Source organism: Mytilus trossulus, chromosome 6 (genome assembly GCF_036588685.1).
Source record: "Mytilus trossulus isolate FHL-02 chromosome 6, PNRI_Mtr1.1.1.hap1, whole genome shotgun sequence".
Classification (NCBI taxonomy): domain Eukaryota; kingdom Metazoa; phylum Mollusca; class Bivalvia; order Mytilida; family Mytilidae; genus Mytilus; species Mytilus trossulus.
In genome coordinates, this window is record NC_086378.1 from 38,822,876 (window position 1) to 38,833,809 (window position 10,934).

Below are 10,934 nucleotides of genomic sequence, written 5' to 3' on the forward strand. Positions count from 1 at the left end.
ACCCAGAAATTATATAAATGGTATTTAAAATAATTTATGTTTTATGTGATGCTTACTATTATATTTATTGTATTGCTTGTTGAAGAAAGAATATATAAAGTTTCCTTTGATAATATCAATGTTGATCATGAATTCAATAGTTATATAACATAACATCGTTATGAGGTATAAGACCCAGTTATATTTCAGGGTATATTTACCAAAGATTACAAGATTATTGACCTCTAATAATAATTGGAAGAAAAGATGACACATTTTAATCAGCTTGAAACATGTTTTGTAAGAAGGACACTATAGTACACACATGTGTATCATTCTCTTATCAGTACGTCATAGCTATGGGATTTCCTGGAACTAAAATAATACTGCGAAATACTAGATAAACTCAGATAAGAGGAATAAATAAATTGAAATTGTCGAATTGATTATTTTATTTGATTAAAATCAAGTTCGTGTCAAAATTTTGCATGTGCAGGACGGTAGAAAATAAAACTAATCATGGTTAGGTTGTTGTATTTTTAAAACATTCCCCTTTTCTATTCTGTATTCTACTTATAAGATAAGAAGGCATTGATTCAGACAGTTTTAATTTGTGTTTCATTGTATTGATTGAAATAATTTTAAATGATATGTCCATGTCCAGGGACATATCATACGTTAAGTTTGGCCTGTTTAAAACAAAAAAAAACAAGTTTCATGCCAAACAATATATATCTATATAGATATACTAATTTTATCGCTAAAATAAACAGTAAAATGTTGTCTAGTAATTACGTTCGTCCCTCAATTTCACGTTCAATTTTGCGTCCATAACAATTTGTGTTTTCTTTGATTGATTTCCCTGACTTCGGCTAGACTAGTAATTCCGAAAAGTACCCTACAACTGCCCCATTTTCTTTCAACTATGTGTATAGCAAGTAAGTTCAGCAAAAACAATATGGTCGATTTCACCCTTTAATAGTTCCGGTTCATTATTCATATTATTAATTCAGCCCTAGTCAGGCCTCTTGCATGATATTTCTGTTCTTGCGCATCATATCCTGCGCTCAATTTTATGAACATATTTTCCTCTTGCAATGTGTGTAGACACTGATGAGTCAGGAGTTCAATTGCATGGGCATGGCTTCCCTCAATTCTTAAACGAGATGCTTGTCTTTCGACAGTGAAATTTTCTAAAATTTAGACGTCTTAGATACCACAATATGAGTCTTCATGATAAATAAGGACAACACACCTTGGTCAGAGTAGACTTTTCGGTGCACGGGTTATCGTCTCTTTCTTACAATCTCAAGTTTAGTGCCATTGAACATAGCCTACAAGATTCATGATACTTTGCTATGTTTATATTTTCTTTTCAAAGTGCTCACAACTCCATCCATATCTCTTAAAGCATTGGTATTCTATTTATTTTCTGGAACACTAGAATATTGTTGAAAAGAATCATATATCCCGACTTTTTGATACATATATCGGTTTTAGCGATGTTTCCAGCGCTTCATGTTTATCTTTCTGGCAGAAAAAGCACTTCAACCAATCATTCCTCTGTATTTCATCAGGAGAAACTAACAAACAAATCATTCTCGATATTTCAAAAATAAACAATTGAAATTACTTCCAATACTTAAAAATACTATTAACAAGAATGTGTCCATAGTACACGGATGCCCCAATCGCACTTTCATTTTCTATGTTTAGTGGACTGTGAAATTGGGGTAAAAACTCTAATTTGGCATTTAAATTAGAACGATCATATCATAGACAGTTGAAAAAGTCCTGACTTGTCTGTTTGTCACGAAACGCAAAAAGAAAAGAAGATAACTTTGATGTGAATCCTCAAAGATAGAAATATCTTGTTCTCTTTTATTTTCACTAACACAGATCGTTCAGCAACATCCAGCAAATGCCGTTTAAATTTGACTGATTGAATCAACATATTTTTAATTAAAGAAGCTTTGGGGTAGTTCACGGCTGACGTTTGTGTCATTGTCGAATAGTATACAGTGGGACCTTTATCATCTTAATAACGAGTTTTATTAACCAACTAAGTACATTATTGCCAAAAAATACTATAATAATTTATTAAAAATTGCATATTTTCTGTAATGGCCCTGTATTAATGCCCAGTTTATCTGTATTAAGCCATGCAGTTAGGGTTTTTAATCAAGTTAATAAAATTAAGTTGTAAAGAGTATAATACCTTTTTGTATTTTGTTTAATTTAGTAACCAGCAACAAACATTAAAGAGTTATAAAGAACCATATAAAGGGATCACTGTTCATCCTGTTTTTCAACACATAACTTCTTTCAACTTTATATCTTGGATAGTTGGTATATTTAAAGCTTTATCAAGGTGAAGTACAAATTATTTTTTTCAAACTAAACTGTCATTAAAAGAGTAAGAGAGTACACCAAGTTGGTAGCAACACATATACTTTTGTTCAGTTGGTTAATAAATGTATTAAGAAATGGGTGTTTTTATAATGGCCCTGTTATATGTCCTCGGTCAGTAATAATGGCCTCGGATGTCTGCAATGGCCCTCGGCGTTGCCTCGGGCCATTACAAACTTCCTCGACCATTATTACAGACCTTGGACATATAACAGGGCCATTACAAAAACACCCATTCATTAATACTATAATATTGTTCTTTTATTTGTCTTTATAAATAATAACTTTTACAGTTTTGTCTTTTTTTTGGTAATATCCACTTGACGTGGCTCGATACTTATATACATTCCGTCATTGTGTTAATGCGCTATGGTAATTTTTGTATTCTTGTCTTTCGTTTTTGTAAATGTGCTTTGTTTATATGCTTTTTAAGTTTTTCTTTATTTACTTATTTGTTTGTTTTTATAGTGATTAAGATTATAACACAATGTTGACTGCTGGTGTAGACTGTTGTACCCCTATTTTTGACATTTTTACCTGTTATGTCGGTTTGTTTTGTTCACACATCGATGTCAATATAATGGAATTTTATACAACTGCAATACACGTAGGAAGTTTAGCTTTAGCTATATAACCAGGTTGAATCCCCCATTTTCTACATAAGAAATATGACAGTTGTTATTCCTTTGTCTGATGTGTTAAGAGCTTTCGATTTTTGCCATTTGATAAGGGACTTTCCGTTTTGTACTTTCAATCGGAGTTCCGTATTTTTAGTTTACTTTTTGCTTATTTGAGGATAAAAGTGAAATTTAATGAGATCAACTCTGTAACGTTATCATCTGTCAAACAAAAAAATATCTCAATTGTCTATGTGAAAGGCTAGAATGAATGAAATTAATAACATGGGACATTGTTTGTGTGAAAGGACATTGATTATGTAAAAGGTTAGAATGAATGAAATTAATAATATGGGGCAAAACCAAGAAAGGAAAACGGACCAAAACAGTGCCAACAATTTCTTCAGGGCTTATGTGTGTAGTCGTATTGCATATTCCGACTCTAGTAATGTAAAGCTTTATGTCTTATGTTTCATTTTGTGATTACAACTTCATATAGCCAAAATAAACAACACTGCCGTTATTAACCTCTTTCTCATCGCAGTCTGCATTTAATATTGATATGTGTTTGCGTCCTTGATATGCACGAAATGCTGGCCACTGAACGTTAATCAAACAAACAAAATCATATATATTACTAGTATATGTGGTTGTACATAAACGTGAATTCTTTTGTGTTTTGTATCATCCTACTATATACGATGAGTTAAAATTTCTACCTGTTAGTACTTATTGTTAAGTTTCTAGACCAGTTTCTAGTCATGCATCAGTGGTAAATTTATTGTTAAATTTTGAAATTGGTATAAAAGAAAGGTTATAAACTTGAATGCTATCCGCAGTTTTAAATGAAGGCAATTAAATGTTATGGGATTTTTAACTGTTTTCACAAGTTAAACAATCATGTATTTCAAGTTGACATAGCAACGCTTTCAAAATATTAAATCAAATCAAGGTAAGATGTTTTTTGTACGATATTACAAAAATGTATAGTTTAGAAATAACTTTTAACTGTATTGATATCCTGCTTAACTTGCAGTTTTACCATGTGTTTTGGTGGTATTTTCACATGGATCTCAAGAAAGGAAATTGACATGATGGAAAACAGTGGATTTGAAAAAAATAAACCATTTTCACATTTTTAAATTGCAACAAATTCTTTGGCACTAATTTTATAAAAAAAAACTAACTATATTTTTCAACATTCAATTCAAAGCATAGTGCTTGCGGACATTGCCTCTTATATAGCCTAAATATGATCAGGAAGACAAGATCTAAAATATATCCAAAATCATCAAATCATCAGTTTACATGTTTTATCGTTTATATTTTTATCTAAAAACTATTACAGAAAGGGAGAAACTTAAGTAGAGAAAATGATCAGCAAGACAAGGCCCATCAACTAGTTGGTCAGTTTCTGTTGGTTCTTTATAGAAATTGTAACCGTTTGATTACAATTTTTACAAATTTTGTGTATTTTTGAGAAAATATAAACAACTGATCTGGAAATCAGATCAAATAATAAGTCAACAAGATCGAATTCGTCGGACGGATATTCATGTGAGATTTTGATATTTTTAAATGACGATATTTACGTGTTACGTATGCATCTCTGGCTTACCATCTTAAAAACTACAATATAAAACACATTTTAAATACATATTTTTCTTTTTATCAAGACAAGAACTATAAATAGGTCCAATGGTCAAAATCATTTGTCATTTTCTTGAAGGACGTATTGCCCTTCAAAAACAATTTCTACTTTTGTTTTGTGTTTTCAGTCGAAAAGTATATAAAAGAAAGAGAGAAATTGTAAACAAAAATGATAAGCAAAACAAGATCTACAAATAAGTTCAAAAGAAAAATTGATAGTGACGACAAAAACGGACACATAATTGATTAGTATTTCAGTTGAATCTTATAAAATGTTTATCACAGATCTATTTTTAAGAAATATGTAAAACATATTAAGTATACTAAGAATTGATGTTAAACACTAATTGTTACAAGTGAGTAACACGAAGACTGTCTCTCTAGTTAAAAATAAAATTTATTTAAAGAAAAGTGGAGGAGCGACATGAATTTCCCGTGTAAAATGCGTAGTTTTTAGAAGTGGGAATTTTATAATAAAATGATCATAAAACTACTTGATGATGACAAACAGTTTGTTTCCGACAATTATACTGGTAGGATATATCCATTTTAATGTAGGTACACGTTTAGACATATAAATAATACAGTATGTACTGAAGTTTTTTCTACATCGTAAGCTCCTGGAAGTAATATTCTACTGCAATACCAATATGTGACTCCTTCCTTTATTTTCTAAAACTAAAACTTTATTATGTATGCGTTTGCTGTCATCATATATATGTATTGTATATGTAAGGAGAGGACGTAATATAAGTTGTAATAACAACTGTGTTCATTCATATTTGTTTAATCATTGCAATAGAATAACCGCAATAAAATATAATAGCTTAATCAAAACTCTTGAAGAGATTCTTCCGTCAAGCCCGCATTAATGATAAATATTTAAAAAGAAGGGATATGGTTAATTTCATGACACGAAATCCTTGCATTCTCTTTTAGAAATCCAAAGCATAATAATAGTGCTTTAAGTGTTCTTCTTTACCTCAAAGTCACATTGATTATAAGTATACTCCAGCAAACAGAAAAGCTAACTACAAGTTGTAAAGACTACCAAAGGATTTATTCGTCTTAAATTCAATCGACAGAAAGGTTGTTTACTGTGCCAGGGAGTACATTACTTTATAAGTTGTTGGATCAGTTGCTTACTGTGCTAATCGTCGGTTCCTAGTTTCGATGGTACAGTTGTTTCTCCCTCATGTAAAACTCTGGTTCCTTGGCAGGTTTTGACTTACTTTTTTTCTTCTTTTTGGTTTATAGCTCTTCATCTTTTTAATAAGCTTTGGGTTTTCAACTGTTTTGGGTTTTAGCATTACTGAAGATACATTGATTGTTGAAAATGCGCATCTGGTGCAGAAAAATTGTTACCGTTTATGTGTTAACTACCACTGGGTCAAAGCCTCTGTTTGTGGACTGAAAGTCCCAGAGGTATCACCTGCCCAATAGCAAGTACTTCGTTACCGGTAGAAAAATACGGATTTGGGCTATTGAAATTTGCAGTTGCAAAATGTTGGAAATTATTTTCAAGTCATGAATGTATCTCCCTCAATCAAAGCTCTGGTTCTTACCGGCTTTGGCTTACTACGGTATTTTGTCCTTTTTTGGTTTATAACTCTTCATCTTTTTAATAATGAGCAGCTGGTGCAGAAAAATTGGTAACGTTTCTGTTATTGTAGTTTTGAGAAAAAAGCAAGTTTTTTTTAATTAGAAGTGACACATGATGTGTTGATGTAACTATTCCAAACAATTGTATAATTAAGAGTTATATTTTTTTACAGAACAAAAGGACTAACGATTACTATCTGTGTTTAGAGACTGAATAGTAAAAAGACGATTAAAGTCAATGGCTCAGAAAGGTAATTTTTATATCCTCATAACTTTATTTTCTTAACGTCAACACTTGTGATACAATCAACTGTGCTCCTCTTCTTATTCCTTTACCCATATGAACAAGAATTCATACCGAGGCTTCTCAAGAGGAATGGAAAGAAGCCTACACTTATCATTTAACTTGTCGACTTCTTCCTTTACCCATATGAACAAGAATTCATACCGAGGCTCCTCAAGAGGAATGGAAAGAAGCCTACACTTATCATTTAACTTGTCGACTTCTTCCTTTACCCATATGAACAAAAATTCTTACCGAGGCTTCTCAAGAGGAATGGAAATAAGCCTACACTTATCATTTAACTTGTCGACTTCTTCTCTTACCCATATGAACAAGAATTCATACCGGGGCTACTCAAGAGGAATGGAAAGAAGCCTACACTTATCATTTAACTTGTCGACTTCTTCCTTTACCCATATAAACAAGAATTCTTACCGAGGCTTCTCAAGAGGAATGGAAATAAGCCTACACTTATCATTTAACTTGTCGACTTCTTCCTTTACCCATATGAACAAGAATTCATACCGGGGCTACTCAAGAGGAATGGAAAGAAGCCTACACTTATCATTTAACTTGTCGACTTCTTCCTTTACCCATATGAACAAGAATTCATACCGAGGCTTCTCAAGAGGAATGGAAAGATGCCTACACTTATCATTTAACTTGTCGACTTCTTCCTTTACCCATATGAACAAGAATTCTTACCGAGGCTTCTCAAGAGGAATGGAAAGAAGCCTACACTTATTATTTAACTTGTCGACTTATTCCTTTACCCATATGAACAGGAACTTATACCTGAGCTTCTCAAGAGGAATGGAAAGAAACCTTTATTTACCATTTAACTTCATGCTCCGCTATATACAATATAGATCATGTTCTCTCACTAAATAATTCAAAGTTTAGTAACCATATTGAACGAATCTCTTATATCGAACCGAAAGGCCGTCTACCTCGTATTTTAACTTACGTCTAGAAATTGAAAATGAGGGTCGGTTAAGAACAAAACTTTACGATAACAGGGATAATTTCAGATTCCCATCTGTGAACTTTTCCATCTCTATGTAACAACGTCCCAACAGCGATGCAAATAGGTATAATATATCTCTCAAATGGTACTATACTATAAAGCTTATTAGAGATTTGCTGCTTACAAGGAAGTATGAGTAATGTGTTAACATTCCTTTGAAAATTTTGCGAACGTGATCAATAGTCGGTAAGCAAATATATTCCAATTGTCGTAACCACAATCCCGTTTTTGTAGTGTGGTTACAGTTTCTGGAGTCTTTAGTTATCTAAGCAGTGTCATCTGGACTGGTTTGTCTTAGCATCGTTATCCGTTTCTTGCCATTGCATCGTTTTCAATTAATCAGTAGTTTTATATTTAAGGAATATCAAAAATTGCATTTGAAGAGTCATAGCAAGAAACGAAAATTGAAGAACAAACAAAAGAAAACTAAAGATTGTGCAACACGAACCATGGCGTTAATTGTATGTTCTCTGTAAAAAGTTAAGAACCCTTATAAAATATTCAAAATAAAATTTAGACTGATATATGCCGGGCACCCACCTTAGATTATTCAACGTTGTATCGTATGACAGTTGAAATTGATCAACATCAGACGTCATCCATTCAAAAGTGGCGTAACATGTCATTTTAAATGGAATAATGTACTAAGCAACATATATATATCTCATATATAAATATAAAAAATGTGGTATGAGTGCTAAAAAGACAACTCTCCATATCCATATTAGTTATGACTGAACTAATCTTTACAAATTTATAATTGTTTCTTACAGGATGCGTGAGTGATACACATGATGCATGTAACCATGAACCCATGTGTGTTTACCACAAGTCGGAATATATTCGATTTTATTGTGAAGAATGTCGAGTGTTTATATGCGACGACTGCATTTCTGGGAAAGGCAAACATAGAAGATGTTTTAAGACAAAACTAAGTGACTATGGAAATAGATCAAGACGTTTGTTAAGAGAAAGGACAAAAAGAGCAGAAGACAAACTGTCCAAATTAAGTTCCGAATTGGATCTTACTATGCAGGTTCAAAAACGTTTCAATGAAGCAGTTGATGAAAGCATTAATTCGGTTGTATTCAGAAGAGAAATTATACGACAGAAATTTGACGATTTACAAAAACAGTTGATAAGTAAATTAGATGGCTTGCGTAACCAAGCAAATGCACAATATGAAGAATTCATCAAGCTTCATACCAATAAATACTGTAAAATGCAAGAAATTACAGAGACTATCCGTACAACGGAAACGGATATGACTGAAGAAAATATGATGATTTATACTTCTAAACTGAATAAATATATAGACAGTTCAGAGGTTGTTCCAAAACTTGAGCCCCCGAGCTATGTGACGGATGACAAGTATTTTTCCTTAAAATATCTACAGCAACTATTTGGCGATATTGAATTTGTTGAGTTTAATTACCTGCCAATCGCAACATATTGACAAAGCTTACAACCAAAGTTGTAATAATAATTAGAATAGAAAAAAAAGGACTTAAATGTTTTCTGTTTTATTAAAAGTTTATTCTGAACTGAAATATCTTTCTGGATGCATTTGTTTGTGTACATCATACCATGAAAGTGGGAAGTTATCATGTTTACTGGGAGTGGTGCGGACTAGTAAATACAGCAAACAGAAAGTAGAAAAAAGTAGTTTTGACGTCAGGATTTCATAACTTTTCTTTTTTTTCTTGGTATGTGGCACCTTTTCCGACTTGAATCACTATTTCATATTTCTACGTACATGATGTACACGAAATTTTGTTTTCTATGTAGCATTTTTTCTTTCTTGTTTCCCTCTTAAAGATCAGCTGTTTTGCATGGAAGCTTACATGGAGCAATACGTTACAAGACTGACACCTTATCTTAAATTCTGAGAACTCTCAGTATATGGTGTCCATAATAAACTAATTACGCATTTGTTTGTTTGTAAGGAAACTACAATACCATTGTGAAGTAAGCATTAATACTTTATGTTCAATAAATGCAAAGTTATTACAATTTATTGACATCGTCAAAAATCTTTTGGCAGGTCCTATGAGAATAAACTCATCATAGATACCAGGACTAAATTTTGTATATACGCCAGACGCGCATTTCGTCTATAAAAGACTCATCAGTGACGCTCGAATCCAAAAAAGTTAAAAAGGCCAAATAAAGTACGAAGTTGAAGAGCATTGAGGACCAAAATTCCTAAAAGTTTTGCCAAATTCAACTAAGGTAATCTATGCCTGAGGTAGAAAAGCCTAAGTATTTCAAAAAATCAATATTTTGTAAACAGTTAATCTATAAATGTAACCATATCAATGATAATTCATGTCAGCACAAAAAGTGCTGACTTCTGGGCTGGTGATACCCTCAGGGAAATAAATCTCCACTAGCAGTGGCATCGACCCAGTGGTTGTAAATAAACTCATTATAGAAACCAGGACTAAATTTTGTATATACGCCAGACGCGCGTTTCGTGTACAAAAGACTCATCAGTGGCGCTCGAATCCAAAAAAGTTAAAAAGGCCAAATAAAGTAAGAAGTTGAAGAGCATTTAGGACCAAAATTCCTAAAAGTTTTGCCAAATTCAAATATCCTTTCATTTGACTTCTATACATTAAGTTTTTCGAAAAATTGTTGTTGTTTCTTGTAACGTTTATTTTACATTACACCGGGAGCACATTTCATAGAGGACATCGTTTCCAAAGTGTGTACAGTTTTAGCGGTTACTAAGTTAACTATTTTATATCCAGGAACATACCCAAAACGGTAATCATAACAATTTAAATTTAAAAAAGAGAGATGATAACTCAGTTTATTCCATCCGACTAACCTATGTTCTAAACATAACATATCTAGAAATCATCTGATCTGCAGAAAAAAATTGAGATCTAGCAACAAGACAAAAATGAAAACAGAAAAATATATCTGAGCATTTTCTTGTTTCGTTTTTAAACATGTTTGATATCAAAATAATTTCATGTTCGTGTACATGTACACCCACACATTATCACACATGTAACTACAATCCTGTTACCGTATCACGAATGTGACCTCCGAATAAGACTATTTACCGGGTTTGTAATAACATGAGCAACACATCGGGTGTCACAAGTGAAGCAGGATGTGCTTACCTTCCAAGAGCACCTGAGATAACCCCCGGTTTTTGGTGGGGTTCGTGTCGCTAAGTCTTTAGTTTTCTATGTTGTGTCTTGTGTACTATTAGTTGTCTGTTTGTCTTTTTCGTTTTTTGGCATTGGTATTGTCAGTTTATTTTTGATCTATGAGCTTGACTGTCCCTCTAATCTCTTTCGCCCCTCTTTTATCTTTGTTTGTTACAATTTAAATGATTTAATTAAAACAAATA

General features: G+C 32.4%; 1 protein-coding gene across 3 annotated transcripts; it reads left to right on the plus strand.

Annotated features, from left to right (window-relative positions):
* Nucleotides 1-4,985: 4,985 nt before the first annotated feature.
* LOC134721322 (uncharacterized) lies at nt 4,986-9,935 on the plus strand. Of its 3 annotated transcripts, none has more exons than XM_063584228.1 (3): nt 4,986-5,188; nt 6,431-6,508; nt 8,341-9,928. In XM_063584228.1, exons 2-3 carry the CDS (start codon nt 6,496-6,498, stop codon nt 9,021-9,023), a joined length of 696 nt encoding a protein of 231 aa, XP_063440298.1. In that variant the 5' UTR covers nt 4,986-5,188; nt 6,431-6,495; the 3' UTR covers nt 9,024-9,928. The 3 variants fall into 3 exon arrangements, with proteins under 3 accessions (XP_063440298.1, XP_063440297.1, XP_063440300.1); XM_063584227.1 differs by having other exon boundaries at nt 4,986-5,209; nt 8,341-9,925; XM_063584230.1 differs by lacking the exon at nt 6,431-6,508 and having other exon boundaries at nt 4,986-5,209; nt 8,341-9,935.
* Nucleotides 9,936-10,934: the final 999 nt, after the last annotated feature.